At 41.3% G+C, this 25,871-nt stretch overlaps 1 protein-coding gene across 5 annotated transcripts; it reads right to left on the minus strand.

Annotated features, from left to right (window-relative positions):
- Positions 1 to 24,826, minus strand: osbpl5 (oxysterol binding protein-like 5). 5 transcript variants are annotated; one of them, XM_029153651.3, is made up of 24 exons: positions 24,513 to 24,826; positions 23,057 to 23,118; positions 17,664 to 17,725; positions 10,393 to 10,542; positions 10,105 to 10,178; positions 8,893 to 8,973; positions 8,484 to 8,585; positions 8,066 to 8,269; positions 7,557 to 7,641; positions 7,301 to 7,463; positions 4,860 to 5,073; positions 4,415 to 4,599; positions 4,239 to 4,320; positions 4,030 to 4,128; positions 3,826 to 3,922; positions 3,573 to 3,671; positions 3,335 to 3,432; positions 3,143 to 3,232; positions 2,804 to 2,940; positions 2,519 to 2,698; positions 2,232 to 2,361; positions 1,972 to 2,086; positions 1,787 to 1,889; positions 1 to 1,700 (listed from the first exon to the last, which is right to left on the minus strand). In XM_029153651.3, exons 4-24 carry the CDS (start codon positions 10,526 to 10,528, stop codon positions 1,565 to 1,567), a joined length of 2,610 nt encoding a protein of 869 aa, XP_029009484.1. In that variant the 5' UTR covers positions 10,529 to 10,542; positions 17,664 to 17,725; positions 23,057 to 23,118; positions 24,513 to 24,826; the 3' UTR covers positions 1 to 1,564. The 5 variants fall into 5 exon arrangements, with proteins under 5 accessions (XP_029009484.1, XP_029009483.1, XP_055365668.1 ...); XM_029153650.3 differs by lacking the exon at positions 23,057 to 23,118; XM_055509693.1 differs by lacking the exons at positions 23,057 to 23,118; positions 24,513 to 24,826 and adding an exon at positions 17,851 to 17,869.
- Between the last annotated feature and the right edge of the window lie 1,045 nt (positions 24,827 to 25,871).

A 25,871-nucleotide genomic window follows, 5' to 3' on the forward strand; every position in this document is an offset into this window, starting at 1 on the left:
CAGGGTTAAAATGTTTTACTGTAGTGCTACAGTATTCAACAAAGGATGAAACCATCAGGCAACATCATATTCGCTCTGGTTCTGTTTCATATGACAAAAATACCTGGCGTAAAGAATGTCCCTAACATGGCAGTAGAGTAGAAAACATGAACGTAATGAAAAGACTAAAGTAACTAAAGTGTACACAAAAGCATTCAAAGAGTTAAGCTTCGTGCTCTGATTCTCTCCCGCTGGGCAGATCAGTAATGGCAATGAAGAATCAAATTCAAGGGATAAAAAAAACAGTTAAAATCAAGATCACAGATCTGACTTTGTTTAGCACGATCGTAATGGCTTAATCACATGTGCTCTCTCTCTCTCTCTCATTCACACACTCAGACACACACACATTCAGAACTATGACAAGCCCACACTACCCTGGAGAGCGATTGTCACCTCTGGTCTCCGTCCTCCAAGCTGAATAAGATTAGGAACATCAAGGTTAATCACCCAATAAATACATTCTGAAATCTGAAACATGGACTGCAAGACAATTATATACAAATTGATTAAAAGTGATAACTATTATTAGGTGTCTACATCTTCAAAGTGACACTTGAATATGGTGTGGAGCACGACGCACACACACACAAACCTTCTACGCCAGAAGATCCGATTCCTTTCCTGTTTTTGTCAACATTGATCTGTGTGTATTTCCTTCACACACAAGCAACCGTATACACTAGTTATTGTGGTCTAGACCAAAGCCGTGCTCTGCTATTATCCCTTCAGTTGTGGTACTACAGGCACACAACACAAAGACACTCTGTTTTGGCTCTCTGCCTTATTCCCCTTATTCTTCTCGTGTCCCCATAGACACACACGGTGCTTTCTGTAAACAGGAACTCTTTGTCCTTTCGGATTATAAATACTGTTTTGGTAAAATTATCACACAGACAGAGTGTATTTAAGCACACATTGAATACAAAACACAGAATTGCACTGTTGGAAGATTTTGTTTGCTTCATTTGTATATGCTGCGTTTCTCTTCTTTTTGGCTTCAGCATTAAGGCCCAAAATCTGGAGTGGAAGGTAATTAGGAGAAGTCTAAGCAGTGGTCTGTGTTTGCCCATAGGGCCTATTGTTGTACAAATGACACATACAGGCACACTCACTTGAACAGTATTGCAGGGCAATAGAAAAAGACACTAAGAAATTGTGAACCATCCTTTCTAGCATTTCCTATGTAAAACCATTTTTCCACATCCTCCTCATATTTAAAATCCTTTCAGCTGTGCATATCTCTCGTCCCTCCTCTTCTGTCCAAAGTGCATGGGTGCCGGTGCTGCTTCTATCTGGCTACACTAGGGGGCGCCGTTCCTCTCTGCAGATGACTGACAGGCGGTGGCTGTGTTTATTGCTCTAATGTCCATGCTCATCCAAGACGAACTAATGGGAAGAAGATCCCCGGTGACACTGATCTAAATCCTTTTTCCCTAATTTAGATTTTTTTCAGTGTCTGTGCTTTTTGGAGAGATCTGTTGCCAGATCAGTGCCAGGGGAAATTCCTCTATAATGAGTGGGCTCAGGTGAAGACGTAGTTGAGGAAGAGCTGAGAGAGAAGCAGGACACAGACTATGAGATAGTGACGCCCTGTTAGCGACACGCTCTCATCAGTCGCCCTCTGTCGAGCCAGCTGACGGCCCAGAGCCACCACGTTCCTGGAGGGAGGGAGAGAGCAATGTCAAAGGACTTGTCAAAGTTCTGAAACAGACAATTTAAGATTTTGTATGCATGTGTAATTCACCTTTGAATATCCTGCTGTGTTTTCTGTATGGATGTTATGGAGGCCTCTATCAGGGCGATATCCTTGCTTTCTTTACTGCACCGTGCACACTGGTTTGAAAACCCTGGGCATGCGATTGGCAAGAGAACATAAATCTTAGGAAGAGCCATTTGAGAATTGGGAGCAAGTGCAGGTTCATGCGTCACCTTCATTGTCTGAGGACTCGTGTGTGGGCTCTGGTGTGGTACTGCTGCTCTCAGTGTTCTGGCTGCAGCTGGATGGCTGACTGCTGGCTTTTCTATGCTTCCCATTCGCTTTAGCCTGTGAGGAGGCACAAGAGGTCAGATTTAACGTATAAAAATACCTAATTGAATCACTGATGATTAATTGTCTGGCAGGAATAAAGCAAATAAGGGAGAGGCAAAGCTGATTGTGTTTTCCTGTAATGTTAGAGCGGGGGTGTAACCTTCTGCTGGTTCGCCCAGCTGTGGCTGTAAGAGAGCCCGTTGTGTCGCCTCTGCCGTTTCTTGTGTGTCTGAATCACTCCATCCTTCTCAAACTGAACCAGACAGCGTTCAGGGTCCCATGGCTGTGTGCTGCCAAACAACAAAACTATATTAGGTTTTGCACAGTGTAATTAAAACCATTCTTATAACCATTTTGTCTTCTCTCCTGACTCAACACCACCTTCTAATACTGACTTAGAATCTAAATCAGATTTGTTTTATATGCATGACTTGACTGTGTTCATACTCCATGTGTTTATAAGTCCACTCTGAGGTGACAGGGTCCTGGAGGAAAAGGCGTGGGATCCAGGATTTGTCCCCTCTGTCCCTGGCCTCTCTCCGCTGAGCTTCCTCCAGCACAAACTTCTCCTGAGTGGCACGCACCTGGTCTCGATCCATGATTGCACTCGTCACATGCTGCCAAAGTCTGCCACATGCAAATCAGATGCAAACAGTAAATGCACTGTGCACTGCTTGTACTATTGTTTATCATTAAACTAACACAGACAGGTGGTATATACAGTCAGCTTACCTTTCAGACTCAAACTCTCCCTGCTGGTCTATATGGACCACTTGTCTCTTGAGTCGGCTGCTGCGAATGTCTGAACTTGGGTTCCACAGTGTCTCCTGCTGGCCTGAGCGTTTCTCATGAATGAACACCTCGTTGTCCTGAACACAACCAAAGAAAGATAAATGTTCTATTGATGAGCCCATCAGTGTAACAGAACCAATAGATACAGTGTGTGATAGTCCCGTGCTGTATCTCGCTGTTCAAGTGCCCAACTACAAATTGTGACAATAAATACTGCGACTGAATGTAAACCATCTGGCAGAGGGTAAAACAGGAAGAAAAGATGATTAAAGCTCTCACCCAGTGCCCATCAATGGTGGCCATGAGCTCCTCTCCAACAACGATCTTCCCACTGATCTGATTCACAGAGCAGGAGCCTCCAAGGAAAGGCTGCAGGGAACAATGTCAATTTAATTTCTCAGAAAGGAAAATGCTAGTTGTGACCCTGATGATCAAACTATCATCATAAAGAAACATTTTACTCAGTAATACCTTCAGTTTGAACTCCAGCTCTGTGAAACATTTTGTCTTCTCACACTCAATGGTAACCTTCCCACCCAGCTCTAGTGTCATTGTGCCATAGAGTATACCTAGAAGATACAGATACAGAGTTAAGACGTGGATATTATCCATTTATTAAATGATTGTTACCTTACAGGATGTAATATAATCTGTAAATACCAATACTACCACCCTAATGGTGATGCCCAGTTAAATTTACTATAGTTACCTTTGCAGTGAGCATAGGGCATGGTGATGATGTATTCCTCATTCCTGGTTAGGAACAGCAGCCTGGCTTTGCCATCTAGAATGGCCGACAGAGAGTTGCCTGCAGCAGTAGATGTAGAGAGAGGTACAGTACGTGATTAGATGGCACAAGCATCTTACAGATGCTCATTAAAACTGACTGCATGTAAATTTATCTTAGCGTGCCATGCTGAATGTGAATGGCTCTATGCAGCTATCAAACGTAGAACCCATACCATAGAACTTAGACTTGGCCAGGATACTTCCACTGATAGAAAAACCATCTTTCCTATTGCAGACATAAAAGGCAGATATGGGTGGATGATGGGATACCTGTTAAAACAGAGTGAGAAAGGCAGGTGTGAGATACACTTTATTAAATATATTATTCATTTTTATACTTGCTGAATTGTGATGAGTGAGGTTTGAAGGAGTTTAACCTGTTCAGCAATGTAAAAAGTGCAGCTGTTGGTTTGAGGATGAAGCCAACAGCAACGAAATGTTTCCCCTAGTATTGGGTTATATGGCTTTTTAAGACCCTACGAAAAAAAGAGCACGTTTTTATTAATAGGTTTAAGGTTGTATCAAAGCAATAATTAAGAGCCAGTCAGTGGATAACAACTAGCCATCTGGGTGTGAGGAATCTTACCTTTGGCTTCTTGTAGAAACCAGACAAGTACCATCTTAACACCTGCTTGATGCGACCATATGGACTCTCCTCCAGTGAAGCTCTGTGGTGACAAAGCAGAAAAGTCAGACAATGGCATATGTCATAAATACGTGGTTCTTAGACACACAACACACTGTAAAATGTTGGTTACGGACGTCGACAGCAGATCAGCGTGGTAGTAGTAGTCAGACAGCTTGTCCAGGAAGGAGCGTGGCTCCAGGATGAAGGTGGGGAGCACCACTTTGGATAGATCCATGCCTGGTCGCAGTTGCTTCAGCAACGTCCAGATGAGTCCCTTGTTCTCCTCAGATACAGTTTCTACCTGGGATGCCTCCCCAGCCTGAAGCAACAAGTAGGAGGGTAATTAACGGTTCACATAATGGCCTTGTAATCAAGCTGGCATCTCTCCAGTTTATACAAGTCAGACAAACAAAACAGAAATTACCTCATGCTATGGCGAATATGTCAGCAATGTAAGAAGTGTTTTACCAGTACAAAAGACTTAAATGATTTTTCCACATAATCTAGAACAAGAACTGAAAACAAAACTCTCTTCAGAGCTCTTCAGATACATATAAATAACAGTGAGCCTATACTGACCTCGGCCATCTCCTCTGTGTGCTGCTCTACATAGGCTGTGGCCTGTGGCCCGAGGGACACCTCATCTGATTGGTCCATGTCACTTTCCTCTGTCAGCCTTCCACCGTTCTCATTGGCCATAGTGTCCCAGTCATCATGAGCCTCCCGCTCTGATTTGTCTGAAAAGCCATCATGCTCCATGTGGTGATTGCCCAGCAACACCGTGTCGTTCAACCTAATAGTAACAGACAAGAAGTAATCACTAGGGTCAGAAATTTTATTTAAAAATTATTTCACTATAGAGCTGCCAAAGCTTTGATGGTGCCTGAACCCTAAGGTAAATAACTTTATAGTTCTCGTGTATCTCATTCTCACGACAACAACAGGAAAGCACGCTGCCCAACACTGGAGGGTCTGGATGTATTAAGTAAATCTGACCTGTCTGCTCAGCAGGAAAACCAGACCACGACGTCCTTCATTTTCCTCTCTAACAAAGAGGATATGAGCTGCTCCTATGTTCAGATATGCTTTCACACGTGTGGACATCCACATATGCATACCATGATGAGTTAGCATCTTTAGATGTTGGAATTTTCAAGTTGGTCAAATCATGCCTTGCTCTGTCAGCACTTTTATCAACCATGACAGAACTGATAAAGAGACATCCGCTTTTAACTGGCCACAAAAAAGAGAAGTGAGAATCATAAAAGAAAAAGATCTAAAATTACTGTTAAAAAGTAGCACCAAGCTTCCAATTCTACAGCCAGACAGTGGACGTCTGTACTTTGTGTGCCCACTGCAATTTCATGGGACAAATAGTTCTTGATCATAAATCACCACATAGAAAACATTAGGACTGTGTATAAAAAACAAAAGACCGTGTGTTTTCAAAGCCAAATCCTATTTTCTATAGCCACAGACAACAAGGATAAAAGCTTATTTGACCGAGCAACAATGGAAGAGTTCAAATTTCCTAATACCTGAGGGCTCAAAGACCTGAACAATCACATTCCTGCACACTCTCCAGCTCACTAACCAGCCTGTAATGTTATTAATTAACCAAACACACCCTGGAACTGAGGCGGTTTGCCTTACCTCACATACACACAGCCAAATGATACAGTAGTCTTCCTCAGGATTCAACACACCACCAGTGACAGAAAATCCAAACAGAGACAGACGACTGTCCTAATCGTTTCTCCGGCGTGTGTCAAATGTTTTTGACGTGATGAATAAAGGTGGTGCAGTGTTACTTATTTAACTCCCGCACACCTGCTTCCTGAATGTGACAGAGCAAATTTCTATGTTTGCGCTAGTGCGCGTATGCGCGTGTGTGTGTGCGGAACGGTTGTGCTGCTGGCGTCCCTTTTCTGGTTGGTGTATGGTTCTCATTTTAGTCCTGCTCCTATCTCAGTCATGTGATTAAATGGACTGCTGTGATTGGCTGGCAGAGGAGCAGGAGAGGAGGGTGAACTGGGCTGGATAGCTAGGTAGGATTCAGTCACAGAGGAGGAAATAAAGGAAGGAGGTGGTTGGGGAGGAAAGGGATGTAAAATGTAGGGCGTAAACATACGCATACAACTGACTGTCAAACTGCAGTACACCCCCCACCCCCCAGGGCTTCTCCTCATGTCACAACACAATGGCCTCCAACTGCACAGTTCTACTGTCCACCATTTACTAGATTTAACAGTTTGTTTAGTTAAGCTGAACTTTTACTTTCCTTTTTTAAAATTGTCTAATTTTAAATAGAATATTTTTTTTATATTTGAACCCCTGGTAAAATAGCAGATACTGGTACTCAGTTCTGTACTGTACTCCAAATCAAATCTGACTATTAGCTACTATCCTCAGCAAAAATTAAGAATTTGAGAAACACCCTGACATAACACTCATTGTTCCAATGCAAGAAAGAAAATTTCAGTTATGTACAGTGTTACATCCTTTTATGTATGTCACATAAACAAAACACACATGCACATAAAAACAATGCTAGCCGCAAAAAGATCCTACCTTTATATTCAAAACCCAAAGTTATGGATTTGTAAAGGTACAGTAATTTGTTCTCTGCTGTCTTATCAAATTTTAAAACCTTTACTATAATGGTATGATTTATTATAATGCTAAAGATAAACCGATGCATATTTTAAAATGTAACACATTTGACCGTGTTTGATGCATTAAGCGGAAAATGTTTTGCATTTAGGAATGAATTAGCTTTAGGATGACACATTTATTCAACAGCTACTTCAACAAGGCAACCAACAGGCAAAATCTTTTGTCAAAACATGCCATCTGTGAATTTTAAATAAATGAGACATCATTAATGTGTTTGGTAGCAACAGCCTTGAACTGGCAAGCACAGTAGCTTAGATAGTGTTAAGTGAAAACATAAATCATTCCTCTAAAAACAACAACTAATAGATGCAAGGTGGCGATAAAAGGAAGTGTGCGAGACTTACTGTAGCAGCTCTGTGTCACTGAGCGTGGTACACTGCAGCAGGTTGAGTATATGGGAGGACTCTGAAGACATGCTGATATCGCCTTCCTTTCCTCCTTTGGCTGTCAGCTTGTAGAGACTGGAGCAGCTGAGAGCTAGCTCCAGGGCATCCATCCAGCACCGGCCTGGGAAATGGATGCATTTTAAAGAAGATATGCTTTCAATCAAGTACACAAGTATGTATCCCTGCAACATACATAAGCACAGATTATCCTCACCATCAGACTCCGAGGCAGCTCTGAAGATCAGGTAGTTACTGGGTAAAGGCTGCGTGATGGAGCCAACATTCTCTCCCTTGGGACCCTGAGCATATGGATTAAGCAGTGACACGTATTGCCCATTAATTTACACAAGGGCAAACAATGACTCTTTCTAGGAATTTTGCTTGTTAAAGGAACATGTAAAAAGAGCGTAATTTTATCTACAAAGAGCAACCAATAATCAATATACGTAATCACTGTTAAAATTGCTTCAGGGTTTGAACTTTCCACCACAAGGAAGCCCCACAGTTTTATACAGAATTGCTCAAAATTATATTTTTCCAACAATGCTTAGATTTCATTTTTTACGAAGTATAATGATTTTAATGTGCATTAAAGCAGTATGATTTTTTTGCCACAAGAGGGCAACAGTCAACACACAGGGGCACTACTGTATGTCATGTTGGTTGTGTTTTTTATGTAATCGGGTTCATAGAAATTCGATCAAGCCTACTAAAGGGTCTGACCTTGACAGCCCAGATGGATTTGTCCAAGGGGTGGTAGAGCTTGAAGCAGAAGCCATCCTTCTTGGAGGGTCTCTCAATCAGCTTGCATGCACTGAGAAGGATTGTTCCCACCCAGTGGTCTGTTTTAGGGGTCTTATAGATTAAAAGAACTCCAGGCTTCAGGGCACACCACAGCTTGGTCCAACTTTTTAAAGAGCCACGGATCTAAAGACGTTTAATGACATAACAGAAAAGAACCTATGAGATAAACAAGAACATTAACAACTGCTAAAAATAAAATTAGTATTGTCATTTGTAACAGATGAAGTGTAAATTGCAGCAGGGATCGTGAACACCAAGTCAGACAGCAGAGACATTAATTATCCAGAGTGTCAGTGTCACAGCTCTGTGTTATTCTGTTGCGCCAGCATCCATGCACCTTTAGCCAGTTCGACATGATGACAACGCTTGGGTCCTTTAATGCACTGAACAGTTCTCTAGCTGCTCGTTTCTTCTCCTGCCTGTAATTTTGCTTTTGGACCTACAAAAGAGAACACGCACACGAATGAGTCATTAGCCTTACTGCTCAAAGGCCTAATGAAAAAGTGCCAACACTAGGTGGAAGCAAAGACAAGTCAATTACCTGGTTGGTTACCATTAATATGATTTACTACTCATCATTTGGAAGCACACACAAGTGAGTATATCTTATTTATGTAAAAACAAATTTGACCAACTAAGCTCGGGTGAAGAGAGTGACTAAATAGCAACATAACCCACATTATGTGGATCACCTAATTGGAAAATAAAGCTCCCACGGTTGTCTCAAGCAGGGAAACAATGCATACCTTGAGAGACTCCTTTCGGGCGAGCTTCTCTGTGGGGGAAGGGCAGTCCTTCTCAACACCATTAAACATCTTGGACTCAGACTGGAGGATGAAGCAGAGGGGCAATCAGTGAAGATGATTTAAACTACACTAAGCCACTAATATTATTTTAAAGGACCCTTTGGGGTAATATTTTGGAATATTGCAGTACAGCACAACAACACCTAGCCATACTTTTAATGCACAGCCACAATGACCTGATTTTCCTGCATTATAAACAACACATTACTTAACTGGTTCTTTTCCTGCATACTATAGCACATCTGTTACGCCTCAGATTTTTTTTACAGCAGGTGGGTGGCCCTGTCAATCAACAAGCCAACTAGGTAGACAGCCTGTTGGCAGTTCAGGCCACAAACCCGCTGTGGGTAGTCGGGAAAGGACACTGACTGTTTGATAGTTCCCAATAATCGGTGTTAAGTTATCCTGTTATTTTGCCGTGATATGTAATTGCATAACCACTTCTGTTGCACTAAACCCATATGACTCACAACAATAGTTGGTAAACCCACACAGGCAGTTGCGCTTATCTATTTGTGCTGAAACAAGCAATTCTTTAAGGGTAGTGCAGAACTACATTCCCGCTAACTGGGCCATGCAAGACTAAGGCTGTGATCAGTATCCTATTGTCCCTTGAGGACTAATGGGATAAAATAAATAAAATGACAAAAGGGCAAGAATGCAGCTTCCATGGAAAACTGCATATTAACAGTCGATATTGCGACATGAGGCAAAGCAACAAGCGGAAAGGAAACAAGACAAAGTGCGATTACATAGTTACCACTAAAAACATTTCTTGATCACTTTTAATTAGAATTACTAAATGGAGACAGATAGTTAAGACTAATACAACATCTGCAAGAAATGCAGCACAAGGACATAAAGGTCTGGCAAATAAATAAGTTCCCACCATGGCCCTGACGCAAACTAACACAGGTTTGATATATCTGATAAGTTTATAATGGTTGCTTTGCAGTGTCATGACTAATATTTATTAAAAGATATTTGGTCACTATGTTACAACTCTAAATATTGCAAGACACATCAGAGGCAGTGAATGTAGCTATAGAATAGAAAATAGACAACAGAACGAGACAACGGCTGTAAGCTCACCCAGTCAGTCAACTGCAGTGACCTGTTAAGGAGCTGCCCAATCGTAAACTGTGTTCTTACCTTGCTGCCTGGTGATTGGGCAGGACTAAGTTCATTACTCAGCATGGAGAGACCGTTCCTGTCTTTCTCAGTGCCTGGTGGGAACCCACAACACACAGTCACATACAAATGAACTCAGTGAATAAACTGGCTGACACACAATTAAAGCATAGCAGCCCCAAAAGCAGCTAAGAAGAGCAGCAGAGAATTTGATTAGAACGGAGTAGAGCACAAAAGTACGCCATGACATTTCACTAGAGACTACTATCACACGTCACCCACTACATGTTTTATCATGGTCTGTCTTACCTGGGCTGAGGTTGTAGAGGTCGTTGTCTCCTCCATAAGACAGGTTTCGGGTGAGTGTGCGGGGGTCAATTTTGGGTGGAGAGGTAGCATTGGGGCACAGAGAAAACCTCCGATGAAACAAATTCTCTTCCTTCATCTCGACAACCTCCTCTGGAGAAAAACAAACATAAAATGAACACGGCGAAGGAAGAACAAGACTACATAAGATTTCTTCATTTAATTTTAAAATTTACAAACTGATTATTCCCTCTTTGCTTGAATCCTGTCTTTTCTGTTTCTGCGTCACCCCCTGTCCATCTTCAGTGTGTCTCTGTGTACATTTATCGCCCGCCCCTTTCATTCTCTACACTAACAAAGCCCTACTGTACAAGAACATGTCCACATAATGGCACTGTGTGGCACTGACAGGCAGTTCAGACAGTACGTTGTCAGTGCACAAGACAGATCGAGACCCTGACCAAGTTCAGTCACTGTGCACAGAGGTACACTGTCCAAGATAACCCACATCATACATACTTGTCTTCCTCCCTCCCTCCCTGTTGTGAAGCTAATTGCTTCACCCGAAACGAGTGAAGGACATTCCCTTGAGATAATGAAACACAATAGCTAACGCGCGCACATGCAGGCACACACAAGAAGGGGGGCAGCTAATGCAAATGTTTACAGGATCAAGCTGTGGCTCTGCAGTTATTGTGCCTCTAATTTAGAGCAGTGAGTGGATGAGTCATAGGTTTAGGCCACCATACCCACATAAATAGAAAACTATAAACACAAACAAACCAGACAAAAAGTGTTCTGTGCACAGGTCTCTTGAAATAAACCAAACTCATGCGTCACATTGATATTCAAAGACAGTGATGAACTACTAAGTGATTTTACTATATTAATTATAACTAATAATTTAGAATCTATTCACACTATGTTTTAAACATCTGTTAAGTATCACAGCTGTTTCCTAGAGATCACACCGTAACTCATCATGCTTGATCACAGCAGGTGATGGTGTAACACTGAGGCTAACGAAGCGTAGCCATTACTACCTGGGTCTCTCTGGACAGCCATGCTGTGCTCTTAATGTTAATGTTATGCTATTTATTCTCTCTCAGTGCACAAACACATGCACTAGACAAGACCCTCTGACTCCCAGCCTACACAGCAGTCTCGCCTACTGTACATGTCCTCAATTACAACATCCAACAACAGTGTTACATAACATTCATTCATAGAATGTTCTATCAGGGTGATTCAGCTTTAAACTCTCCCACATGATTCACTTAGAACAACACTTTAGCATGAGACAACTGCATATAATAAAAGTGGATATACTTTTACATGATAATGGTTAATGGCTTGACAGTGGCTTATAAAGAGAACTGGACACCTGGGTATAGTGTTACAGGAGCTCTGACAATTACAGTAGGATGCTGCTTCCTCCCACTACAAGTACTGTATACATGTAAATATTAACAACAAAAGAGCACTTTAATATCTGGATACACATCATACCACTCCCTTCCTCCATCCAGTTTCCACTCTGTGACTCATTACCTCAACCTCCTAACTCCGCTCTAATCTTGCCCTTTCTTTCTCCCTCCTGCTTACTGCTCATTTGTCCCATCAGTGAGGAAACTATGAACAACCAAGCTGTATATATAGTGAGAAGCTAAGCTTATTCTTCCTGAAAAGGGAGCCTTTGTTGTCATTGTGAGGCAGGTCTAAAAATAGCATTTCACTGCTGCAGTGCATGTGTGCATGTGAGGTTCAGTGCTGTATCTAGAGTGGTGTGCAGGGTGGATGGGAAAAAGCTTGCAGCTTAGCATTATACAATAGCAGACGCGATGGCCCACCAGTCTGCATGGCAGAAATAATACCACTTCCAGTACAGCATGTAAGGCGGGTCAAGATCGGGACAAACATGCAGATGGGACAAACCAATCACAACTGGTTTTAAACAACTGCAGGGCGGGATTCGCTGAAAGGACGGTCGCATCATGCAGTCTAGACCGGGCATGGGTGCGGCATCCATGCATGCTTAATGTGTACGTGTGCAGTGTGCAGCCTTCAGTTGAGCACATACCAGGAGCGTTTGTGTGTATGTGTGATAGCGTCACATGACGCAAGTGTAAAAAAAACGGAGTGCATAGACGTGCATGCACGACTGCTTGTGCGCCCACCCCCCCTTCTTGCTACAGACTGGGAGGATTAGACAGACGCATGATGTGCCAAAGAGGAGAGAAAAGGCTCATCTTCCACCAGCCATTATCAGCAGCAGTGGTGGAGCAGGCAGAAATCAAGGCAACACATCCAGTCCCTTGTGACCGTGCATGCAGGTGTGTTTGTTTGCTCTCGTGTGTATGCGTGCACATCGTTTTGTCTCTCGCAGCAAACACTGGCTGAGTGAACAGTGTTCAATGTCGAACCAACAGCCAAAGCAACATAACAGCAAATAACATAATCGATTACACTTCTGCCCGTCTGTTTGTGATGTTTCCTACATAGTGCCTGATAACAAAGTTTTCAGTACTGTTGAATAACAGAATCAAGTTACAATAGCTTGCAGTAATATGAGCCTCATAAACGATATACTGTGTTAAACCTGCCACTGCCTTTTTAATGTATGGAAACCATCTACAGCACCTCCAAATAATAAAAAGGTTACAGTTTGTAGCATCAACAACTAAGGAACATTTAGTTACATTAGTTTGACTTATAACCACCATGACCCCTAGATATACAGATAAGTACCATGTTTGACGTGGCAACAGGATTCTTTTGTTAGTGAGTAAAAAACTTTCCTGGCTATTTTCACAGACATACTAGGCAGGCTAATATTTACCCAGCGATAGAACCGTATTGTGCCAATAACAGCAAAAAGGTAGCAGCACCAGGTCAGTCAAAACCACGGATCCTGGTGTCACATATTAACCTTGAAATATGCCAAGACGCCAGTTAAATACAACAACAAATGCGTGACTTAAAGTTGCCTTTTCAAGGTCAGAGCACATGATGTCACATGGGCCATGATCGTATTTAGTAATCATTGCACTCACATGGAAGGGAGGAAAAATAGAGGAAGATGTCAGGAAAGGCTGATGTTGGCATGTTCTAACCCATATATTAGTCACATACCCAACTGCACTAACAAGTATGAATATCAGCAAAACAGGCTTTCAATGTCACAGTTGATGACATAATGGGTACACAATGTGCCTCAGTTTAACACTCAGAGTTTATAAAGAATACATAATTTCTAGTACTTTCTTGTAACATTTTGTCTGCAAGTCCCAATGTTAGTTAATGGTACAAAAAAATGGCTTTAAAATAATTAACCATCACAGTGGAAAGATTTGGAAGCCTTGTTTGTGTCTGAAAGAGACTTGCAATATAGACCACCAATCAAGCCAGCTGTTCAACAGCAAAGATTAAGTCCAGATACTCCCCCTCTAACCTTGTATCACTGTCTTCACTTCCCCAAACCCCCTCACATCTACTGTAGAAGCCAGACTAATGGATGTCCACATGACCTAGATATACACCAATGGGAAGATGCAGAGAGCAGCATGTGCATTAACATTGAATGTAGCAACATGAACAGCAGGGATGCACACAGACAATTCCTTCTTATCCCTAGCATCACAAATGGGAAACTCAAAGAAATAAAATTGTTAACTCGTTTTAGAAGCAAATTGACCAAAGTTATTTGGTGAATTTCAGTTGTGTTCCTACGGTTGCACAGATTATGAATTGCAAAAGTTGCAATTACTAAATTTATAATCACATATGTAAAGTATATGGAAAACAATCTAAAATGAAGAACTATGACTTTCTTGTTTACTGTATGAAGACCCACACAAGGCAGAAGTAAAACTAGATGTTGTGATACTGAGTGGGTGGATGTGTGGTTTAGTTGTTCTATTCTGAGTCCTACGTGGCTGTAGGTTTATTTTATGGAACGTGGATGATGAAAAAGGCCTTGCTGCCAGACTACCTCATCGTCCTAAAAATAGGAAAACCCCTTTGCAATGAGGTACTGGAGTGACCCATAATGACAATAGATCTCAATTAAACACCCATGACCACACCCTGGTGTACTGAACATGCCCCTGCATGAAAAATGTAAGTGCATGTCCATGTAATAAACTCTTTTTCATCTGACAGTATTTTCTTTTGTGAAGTTTCACAGAAGTTAACTTTAGCTAGTTAACCTTTGCCCAGATGTCACCTGGTTTTAAGGGAAAGAGAAGTAATAACTATTTGTCATTTAGACAGAACATCTATTCTGTGTCTCACATTTCACTGCCAGGAGACACTTTGTACATACTGCTGGTTTCTGTGTGGCGAAGCCTAGGACTCCCTACAAGGGAATGGGGTTAGGAGCTCAAATTCTGGCTTGGGCTATGCATTTAAAACAGAGCTAGAGTTATGGCTACACCAAAGCATGAATCCAGAACAAATATACAAATATGTTGTATATGACCAGCTTCGTGTATGGCTACACAGAGTTTGAAGTGAAATACCCCACTTCTAATGTTTCCGTTGTGTTGGAAATTGTCCTTTCACTCTAAAAATAAACCGGAAATTCTACAACGCACAGGAATCTTAGTTCAACTTTTAAATCTGTTCAAAATCAGTAACCAAATCAAATCAATAAATAAAAAATACTCCATTCCTCTGCTTTCTTTTACACAGATATTCCACTTTACCATACAACAGGAAAAAAAGAAAAGTAGCACAAACTGTGTTTGTTGTGTCTATCATTACATTGGAGCCATGTTTGATACATCAGGCCAAGTCAGCTGTAAGTCAGGAGAGGCTGCGTGTGAGAATTAAGGTGATCAAAAAGGTCCCTAATCCAGCTACGTGCTTTTCTCTGAGTCTGGATGTTCTCTACACAGAATAAAAACATTGTAAATGCCTTTCTCCCAATAGAGAGATGTCAGTAAGTCTTAGAAAAAGAGAGATGACAGAGTATTGTACCTCTGTCGAAATCAAAACAGAGACATAGAGCATGACTGGCAGTGCTGAGAGACGCATGTAGACAGACTCTGAGTAAGGACTAGCAGTTTGACTCCTGCTTTCCCCTGGTTCCATTTGGTCCAGTTACAAAAGACACCAAATCAATAGTATTGGTAGTGTGCCGTCTGTATTAGTCTACTGGGATGAACAAAATATGCCATTAAAATAATGAAGGAGAAGCCTGGTGCCTTTAATTAAAACCAAAAACAGACTAGGTCAACATTTACGGCATTAACATCAGAGTAGACCTCGCTACTGCAATTCGAGAAGCTGCAGCTGTCCTTCCTTTGTAATTGCTTTTCTCATGGGATTTCAATGACCCTGACTGTACAGCACTCCTTAAACACCATTAATGGTCCTCTCAGTGTCAGTGGAATGCACCGATACAAGTTCACACTGACACAGACCTTCAGAGACACAAATTTTGATTACAGATGTACTGTGAAGTCCTTCACATAGGAAACTCAACAAATAAGGCAAAAAAGACTTCAGTGTGTTACTATAACAACACACATACTCCAACTTAACTCTTCACTCTAAATGGTAAAAGCATACGGTCACACACAGTATCTGCAGAGGTCTCCTGTTTTTAAAAGTACATCTTCTCCACTATTGCTTTCAGCTTATTCAAGGGGGATGTGTTGTTTTTCTCCTGTCCTTACTTTGTGTTGTGTCTTTTGTAGGTTGCCTTTCTCTAAAGGTTACTGTTCATTTTCTGATGGAATTTTCTTGATACAACTTTGCCAAATTCTCTGAGGCTGAACAGAAAACAAGTGGACTGTAAGAAATATAGTGGAGAAAGAAAACGAAAAGTAGTAGCTCAATGCAGCGTGGCTAAGTGATAAAGGTCAGTCTGTAACATCAAAGCGAAAAAAAATGTGGAAGCACTGGTAACATTACTTTTATTTTTTTGAGAAAGTGACAACAGGGTCCTGTGACATCTGTGCTAATGCCCTACTATGTCCCTTCAGCTTTAAATACCTATGCCTACATTAAACATTGAATTTGAGGAAAGGAAACCAGAGTAATTCCCTGCTGCAGTAAGTGTTAAAAATGGAATGCAGACCAGATACTGTAAGAGAACTGTGTAACCAGTCATTTACACAGTCCACTGTAATATAGGTATTTATGAACTAAAAAGTATTTATATCTTTATCTTACCATTGTAGTTATTAAGATGACACATAAGCAGCTTAAGTATAAACATTTGGACAGAGAATGATAAATGTTGTCTGGGTAATATGTAACTTGCTGTTAAATCCCATATGTCATCATACCATAAACACTTGCATTGTTGAATCCAAACACTTCCTTATCAAGCAAGGAGTGGGGGAGAGTGGAGTTTTATTTCCTCTTTTATCCACAAATATACAATGTGCTTGCTACCTTCTTCGGCCAGTTAAGAACACTGGAAATAACTTTTCTGGCATAACCACTCTTTTAAACAATTTAAAGAGACCAAAAGCAGACATTATCTTTAACGTTGCACTGTTGCCATCATTACTGGAAAATAATAAGAATGAAAGACTTCCATCTGTACACCCGATGGACATGTGCCGGGCAGCTGACTCCTCTGTTTAAACAACTTAATTCATCTTTCCAGAGGAAACCAGTAAATGCAGTATAATAACTAAGGAAGAAACAGAAACTAGTCATTAGCCTTTTTTTGCCACTGTATAAGAAAAACATACGCTTCAGGCAAACTGACTATTTTAAGACTTTGCATATCTCTATGAACCGCCATTCACAAATGTCTCTGTCCAACCCTAAACATTTACTCCCTTTTAACCCAGATTAATGTGTCACACCCTGGAGGCTGCTGATCTCACTTCTAAACAAACGGTGCCTTATTCGTCTCTGCTCCACCTTTGCAGCACCGTCACATATATGCTAACATAGATGGGAGAAGGCCAATGGCTCAAATATGTCATGTGACAAACAACACTGTTATTGGGATCAAATTGCTAGGAAGTTTAAAATGTATTGAAACCTGGCACAAACAGAAACTACATCTGTTTCACACCTTAGGAGACATGTCCTAATTCTCTCCTCCTCTGAAAGTGAGCTATTCCTCCTGGCAACACTGGTTAAAAATGTGCTGGTATTAATGTCTAATTCTGAATGTGTGATGCCTGAGAGGAAAGAAATAAACCTCAGCATTAAACTGTAACAGGTGAGTAGCATATGCTAGAGCAGCATTTAATTAATGATGCATTATGAAGATGTAAAAGAGTGAACTAGAAGTGGGAGCTTACCTTTCACCTGAGCATCAGGAGACACTGCATCCAAAAGCTTTTGTGGGAGCAGCCTGCCTCACCTGTGGAGAAAAAGATAGAATAGGTTTCACTTTAACTCAACGTGCAATCCAACAAACTGCCTGACTTCTCCCCTTCCCATGCTCCTCTTGATTACACCACTGTGCAAATGTGGGTGGAGTCCCACCTCATTCAGTCCCAGCCACAAGGGAGTCACCAACATCTTCCTGGGTCAACTCGGTTTGCCACCTACACAGGCAGCCCCGTCAGCCCTTTCAGTTACACTTCAGCTAATGCAGGCTTGGGGCAAGAAAACAATATAAATAAGGTTTAAGCTTTCTATCGTATATTCTATGCAATAAAGGGTTAGAGAAAATACCAGTATAACTTTACTCACAATGCCTTCTCATTCAAGGAAACAGGGCTCTTCTCAGTGTGTGTTTACCGAGTCAATAAGAACACGGGAGTAGTTATTCCCAACCATTCTCAAACACAGAAGGCACCAACACACACTATCACACCAGGAGCACATCTACTGTTAAGCACACACCCCACAAGGATGTGAAATTCAAAAGACTCAATCTCTCCCACAGACCTTGCATGTCTATTTAGAACAAAAATGAATTCAGCATGAATCTCCTTGCACATCACACCTTACAAAAGGCCACTTTTGTAATAAAGTAAAAAATGTAAAGTGGGTTGGGTAGATGTGGAATATCTGTAAAAATACATAACCGAGCAAAGGAGGAAGCCATATTTAACTTAAATAACAAGTGAACTTAGTGAAAATCTCTAAACTGACAATAAGAGGCAAGGACAATGGTGGAAGTCAGTGCAGAAGACATGTGAAACCTGAAACAAAAATAAAAGACAACAGAACTGTAAAGAAGGCCTAACTTGGTGTTATGTCAGACATACTGTATGTCCAAAAAAGTACAACACTGTATAACAGACAGGGGACACAGCTGTAAGCTATACAAAATGTATAAACTAGAATGGCACAAAGTGTGAGAACATGATTATGACCCAGAATGGTTTGAATGGAAGGCATCCAGGGCTACAGCAGTTTCTCATGCACACTTCTAGCTGTCCTACATTTCTTCTCCCAGGAAGAATGTTTAAGAGTCTGTTCTCATTACCGATTCACAGCGCAATAAAACGACGGCAAGTGCATACCAAGTACAGATGTATGTAGATATAACTGATATTACATTGACCGCATGACCATAGAAGACAATAAAATAATAAACTCCAGACAAATAAGATTCACAACAATGTGACGTGCATTTTGTATAACAGGCTCTGCATGCTTCACTTCAAGCATAAAAGTAACATTTACATGAGAACTTTCACAGCTCACAGGAGGGGTCACCCAGCGATTTAAAGTTGTGTCTTTAAATCAAGTAAAGGTTTTTAATACTGTGCAAGCGTTTGGGGCAATGTATTTAGAAATGTTGATGGTAATATTTCCTTCTCAGCTTTTACATTGGAACAGCGAGCTGACACACAAAGTGGTTTCTTGGCTGCTATTCATTCACAAAGACAACTTTTCGATTAAGCTTCACAATCAAAAATGTGAAAGGCCCTTACTAAGCTTTATGATTTTGTGTTTGATCACTCCACATGTCTTTTACAGAGGTCACACTCAACATTTATCATTTAGCCATCACAACACTTACAGAGCCACTATAGCACAGAGCTCTACTGTAGGTGCTCAAACTGAAGCATGGGGTAAAACTGAGCCAAACCTACTGACTAAGCATTTCCTGAAGACATGGGCAAAAGTTGGCAGTTAAACAACAAGTCCTTGCATATCTATATCTACCATATTCATCTAAAGTAAAGAAAGTTCCTGGCTGAAGTGAAATGTCAAAAGCCTCAAAGATGAAGTTACAGTAGAGTTTGTTATGAAAATAATTCATGTCCGCCTTATCTGATCTGGATTCTGCAAGCCAAGAGCCGACAGGATGTCTAGATACTTATGCTGTACAGGATGTATGAATAGGTGAAGCATGGCATCAGTATACAGAGATATGCAAGTTATGAAATGAATTAAAGTTTACTCCATTCACCTCCCCTCCCATACAGATATTCTCTGTTATCCTCCCTCCTGGAACATAGAAAAAATAATAAATTAATTTTCCATCTCTTGCAGACACTTACCAAATCCTAGTAGCATCTATTCAACTTAGGACAGGAAAAGCTTTGTTCGCAACGGGATCAATCGCTGATTGTCATCATTGTGTCAATAATTATGAGGTTAAACAACGGTTCTAATTTGCCTACTACAGTTTACATGTGGTAGGAAAGAGGAATTGTTGGAAGCTAAACTGTCAATCAGTGACACTGACACTTAAATTGCTAATTCACTTGGGAACAGTACATTAATAGTAACTGATTTGTTACTATACTGTTAACTTGTTTAGTCAACTAGTTGAGTCAGTCTGATTCAGCCTGCACAGAATAGCATGACCCTCTAAAGAGGGCTTTAACAGACTGATGTTAAACCCATGACGTAATCAAGCCTCTGAGCAACACCCCTTTCATAACAAAACAATCTGTTAAAAGTATGTCAAAAACATACAACAGCCCTGCTGTAACTCAACACAGACATGACGGCTTATCCCCTTGGAACTACAGATTATCAACATCTGACATGGGCTGCTCACAGTGCCAGTCATTTTCAGGGACTAGCCAAAGTCCCTGTGCAAGGCCCACCACACAGAAACAGCGTAATAACAGTTAACATGTATTAGGCGTATACAACAGACACATTTCAATCCATACACATTGTATAGACTAGTAAAATATGCATGTCTATGATTTTGTGAGGAATATTCTGTAACATTATTGTATATGTAATATTCTGCCAGGAGTATACTAGGCAACACTTAGACAAGTAGCAGCTCTGTGTGTACATTAAGTTAAGATAACCGAGAGGCATATATTGATTGCAAAGGTGCAAAACACTGTGAAAGCTCTGGCATGCGCTGCCAGTGTAAAGTGTAAAGCAGTGGATCTATGATGGTAAACCTGCTCTATAAATACACACCAGCTACTCTACAGCCTAGGAACGAACGTCAAAGGGTCAAGGGGTTGTATGTTTGTCAGATGAATACAGTGGGAGAAGCAAAGCTAAACAAAGATCCATAAGTACCCATGATGTACAGACATTTTGTTTTTAGTAAAAAAAAATAAGCTTAATAGATTGTGACAGGAAATTCGATTTAACTATAAAGAATATCTGTATACACCATGTGGATGGGACCTTTCAGCTCCAGTCAAGAAGTCAACAAAAGCAATTACGAATAGTACTTGCAATTATACAATGCATAAAAAAACAGACTGTCACCAAGTGACCTCTATTGACCACAGTGCACAAGTAAGCGACAAGATGAGTCCACTCATATGTTCATATTGTGCAAGCAATAACATTAAGACACTGATGCCAAAAGTACTATCAGATGAGTTAAAAATAAACAATACACATAATTAAAACAGTGGCCATTGTCTACAGGGCAGGCTTAAAGAATAGACAGTCAGGTTCAGCAGACCTAAGAAAATATAAAGATGTAATATTTAATTATAATGATTCTGTATCTGCTTGTACAGACACAGTAGTGCAGTTAGCCAAATGTTTGAAACCTCTTACTGTGGACTGTATGAATAGTGTAGGTACTGTAATGTAATGTAATGTATATATTACATTGTGTATTCCATTTCCCTAATGAAGCCACCATTTAACCCTGTGAATATTAGACAGAGACATCTGTTACAGAAAGGCCAACGTGCAGCTGTAAAGTAATTTAGTACAAAAAAAACTGCAAGTCCGAGGAAGGCAAAAGGAATCTTGGCACAATAAAGGCTTCTAAAAGTGCATTTGCTCTCAGGAGGCAAAGAGACAGATTTAATATGGAGCAGTATTAGCCTAGATTCCCCCACTAGATGTTGGGGAAAGCATTTTTAATCTCAGGGGAACCAGAACAGTACTGAGCCACTTATCAAACCTGGACGAGGACACTTCCATCGTTAAGAGCGTCCGGACTCAATCAATTTATAGGGCTTAGTATCTTTCACAGAATGACCCAGGATGGTGTTTGCAAATTTCTCAAACAATGAGAATGTTGCAAAACCACAAAGTCTCTAACCTAAGTCTTTGATGAAGGATATAGCTCTACCCTGACACTGCTTTGCTTTAGCAAAATCTCAAAAGCACCACTAACACAGCAAGTATTCTCTTATAGACAAATAGTTTTTAAGCAGGGCCCTAATACTGTAATACTTTGTAACAAGTAGTCTTCAAAGTTCAGACTACACCCGATATTCTACACTCCATCTGTCTCAATGTGCCTGAGATACATTTAATCATCATTTAAATACAATTGCAATTTGGATACTAGCAGCCCACTATAAAATATTGTAACTGTGATCATCAAAACAACAAACTGAACTGGTTTTATCACAGATGAGGCAAAACATGTGCTCATCGGAAAGCAGTAATGGTCCAAGCATTTGATTAAACACAGCAAAAGCCGTACCCCAGCCCTAGGTGTGTGCTTATTTCAGCAACATCTCAGACCAAATAAAGACATCTGAATATCATGGGGTAATTACACAGCTAGCATCTAAACCCCCTTGATCACAAAAACACCCCTGGGGTGATTCTTCTGTCATGTCAGATAAGAAGTGTGCGGCTGGAAATGTTTTTCCTGAGTATTCCTCACACCACAGCATGGAAGCAGGGACATCTGTTGCTGTGCCTTCCTCACAGAATAAACAGTTATTAAAAAACAGCAGTAACCACCCACAAAAAATGGCTCATAACAGCTCTTCACAAATATTGTATTCTTCCTACATTCACTACCGGCTCTGAATTTACCATTTACAGTAGAGAAGTCACAGTTGTGGTTGATAGGCTTAGGGATCAGGGCCATTAAATATCCTCGCTTGATTAGTGCAAGGTACAGTAGGCTGTCAGAGGAAAAAAACCAAGGGCTAACAGGTCAGGACAATGAAACACAATTTATAATAGAAACAATCTTTTAAAAGCTCAGAGAAGCCTAAACAGATGTTTATTTGTTGAGTTGCAGGGGATTAAAAGTCCCTTTTAATGAAGAGCATTAAACCTAGCATACTTAAAACAGAGGCTTAATCAAATAACAAACATGGAAATAAAAGCAGGGTATGTTGTCATTGATCTCATGACCTACTTTGAGTGGCCACATGGTATTAATGACCTTCAAATGCCTCATATGTTACCATCCCCGCCACTGGTAGTACTTGCAGGCTGACATTTTGCGGTCATTCAATATCAGATCAATTTTTGTCCAATGAAAGTCTGACAGAGAAGTCTAATAATAGATGGTAGTCTTACATTATTCTGTGTAGCCTACCTTGAAACATGGAGACACATTTAGGGGCAGACAGATCGTGGAGAGGCAGAAGCAAATAAGAACTGCGACAAAAAGAGAGAGTGGGAAATACGAGATGCCTGTTAAACTGTTCCTCCTTAGACTGCTGCAGTTTCCCAAGTATCACCTGACATTTTACTTCAGCCACTCTGGTGGTTGTTTCCCCCTGGCCTAATGCTGACGTCTTTTATGTTCATTTTTCCACAGTATTTTAGGCAAAGAACTGCAGGAACCGTTTTAATTATTAGCTAAACGAGTTCAATTCTGTTTTATTCCCACCTTTATATCAAGCAAAAAACAGATAGGGTTTTCTCATTTTTTTCTGTACTGTGACTAAACAGACAAATTAAAAATGAGGTCATGACATTTGTAGGTTTATTGTATAAATTGTGACTTAGAATTGGGGTGGGACAAATCTCTGCTTCGAATTAGCGAATATGTCTTTTATACTGTTACACTACAAGGACTGTCAATCAAAGAGGACAATCTCTGTGTTGTTTTTCCAGTGAATACATCTGAAAGTGAGTCCACTCCTCTGAGCCCTGTTAAGTCAAGGTAGACATAGCGTCCTGGTAGTGGAAAGGTTACTGCTTTGGCGTTCCACCAGGCGCACTGGAGTCATACGGTACCACGCAGAGGACGTGTGCACATTAAGGGACATTTAAATGTCTACCAGCTTCACGCAGTCTTATGAAGCTTCTAGATCCCACACTGGATTTCCTCCTAGAGTAAATTAAGTGTTTCTAAAGCGCCGTGCATTCAGTAGAACGTCTAATTGTGGTAGTATCTCTGTCTAACAACGTCCAGTATGTATTCAGGTGACCCACCATTCATTGCTGTGTTTATTCCTCCTATTACAGTCTTGGAACACGCAGCGTTAAATAGGGTGACGGTCTATTTTTAGAAGGTCCTATTTATCAATCCAGCAGTTACACACACGAGATACGAGGGGATCGCACAACACACAGTTGTCCTTGCGTGTCACAGCAGCCCGGACGCGTTGGCTAGTTGCTGTAGGGTGGTGGTTGCCATGCAAACAAGTGACAGCCAGGCTGCAGCCGCATGAGGCACGGTCCGATCCGCCACCGTGGAGATGATGGGGGGGCTCTCTTCGCGCAGCCAGCCCGTAACGTCAACTCCCACGCGGCCAGACGGCAAAAGCGGCGCCGTTACCACCGCCGCTGACCAAATTCCCCCAAAGAGCGTCGTCAAGCCGCCGAAAAATTACCGGGGGGCGGAATGCTAACCAATCCTGCCCATTCCACAAGTCAGTGCTACAGTGTGGGGGCTCCGCTAGCTAGCGTAAGTTAGCACATAACACACGTAACTACGCTAGCCGAGCGCCGGACCGTTAGGGTCCAACGGCGCTGCCGATAAAACGCCCGGTTGTCGTTCTCGGCGCGTTGACGGTGTGTGGCAATGAAAATGCAAAACTCACGCGGTGTCCAAAAGTACGCGGCTGAAACCGTGGTTCCCGAGCCTCTTTCCCAGACCAGCGTCACGCCGCGGGGAGACCGCCGAGCTACGGGCAGGAACGGGCGGTTGGACTCGGCTGGAGGAGAAGTTGCTCCCTTTCAACATGGAGAGTGAGGAGAGGAGTGGACTGACCCCCCTCGCTGCGGTTCATCTGGCTGCTGCCGCACGAGGAGCTCTGGCGACACCTGTGGCCGCAGCGGCGAACTGCACCCGCTTCTGAGGCTGCCCGGGATCAATCGCTGAGGCCGAACGTAACCACATCTTTTCCAACCGGGTTTATTTTCTTTAGTTCCATTTTCTTCTGAATCATTTAGGCATTTATCCTAATATTCGTTGGAAATCGTTTATCGCTTATTTTCGTTTATCATAATTAAAAATAATAATGGTCTAACCGATCGTTGTCAGCTAAACACTCATGACAGGATCTACTCGACCTGTTATTATAATTTTGTTTTACAAATTGGAATAAATTTATGCATTTGTGAGCAGCAACGACTCATTTTAAGGGTCTTCAGAATCCTGTTCAAGCACTAATATATTTCTAGAAACATGTCCTGTCTAAATCAGACAGATGACGATTATGGGGTGCCAAATGTAAAAGGAGCACCTATAACTAGTTTTCTCACATTTAACTAAATGACAAAACATGTTTTCTCACATTTAGTTAAATGTGCAAAAGTCTAAATGTAAATGTTAAATGTTAAATGTAAATGTTAAATGTAAATGTTAAATGTAAATGTTAAATGCTAAATGTTAAATGTAAATGTTAAATGTAAATGTTAAATGCTAAATGTTAAATGTAAATGTTAAATGTAAATGTTAAATGCTAAATGCTAAATGCTAAATGTTAAATGTAAATGTTAAATGTAAATGTTAAATGTTAAATGTAAATGTTAAATGTTGGCCGAGTGTAAAACTGAATATTCATGAATGGGCAAGTAGACTCCATCCCTACCCTCAAACAGCGCTGGTCTCAGATCAATCACCTCAATCACCTCAAACAGTGCGCGCAAACCCCGCCCACATCTGATCTGGAAACTTTTGTTTTTAGCCTGGACGTAACTTCGGCTAGCTAGTATAGTTAGCCAACTAATTCTCCACCGGCGCCACAGAAATATTCTTTTTAAACCTACTTGACTCCTCATTAATGGTGTTTACGACAGAACGGCAGTTTGAAGCGGAGCCTCAGCCCGCACACCTGCCGTTACAGCCCGTTCAATCTCCCCCAACGGGAGGGAGTCGGAGCCGGCGGCCATGATGGCTTCGACTTCAGGCTTCTCTCCAGTATTTTCGTGCACCGATCCAGAGTCAGATGTGGGCG

This window comes from Betta splendens, chromosome 6 (genome assembly GCF_900634795.4).
Source record: "Betta splendens chromosome 6, fBetSpl5.4, whole genome shotgun sequence".
NCBI classification, from domain to species: domain Eukaryota; kingdom Metazoa; phylum Chordata; class Actinopteri; order Anabantiformes; family Osphronemidae; genus Betta; species Betta splendens.

Excerpts from the sequence above, each read along its gene's own strand:
- osbpl5 (XM_029153650.3), bottom strand. The coding sequence starts at position 10,528 with ATGAAGGAAGAGAATTTGTTTCATCGGAGGTTTTCTCTGTGCCCCAAT. Across the intron at positions 10,179-10,392 it reads CCTCTACAACCTCAGCCCAG|GCACTGAGAAAGACAGGAAC; the intron begins GTAAGACAGACC and ends GGTTCCCACCAG. Across the intron at positions 4,600-4,859 it reads ACACAGAGGAGATGGCCGAG|GCTGGGGAGGCATCCCAGGT; the intron begins GTCAGTATAGGC and ends TTGTTGCTTCAG.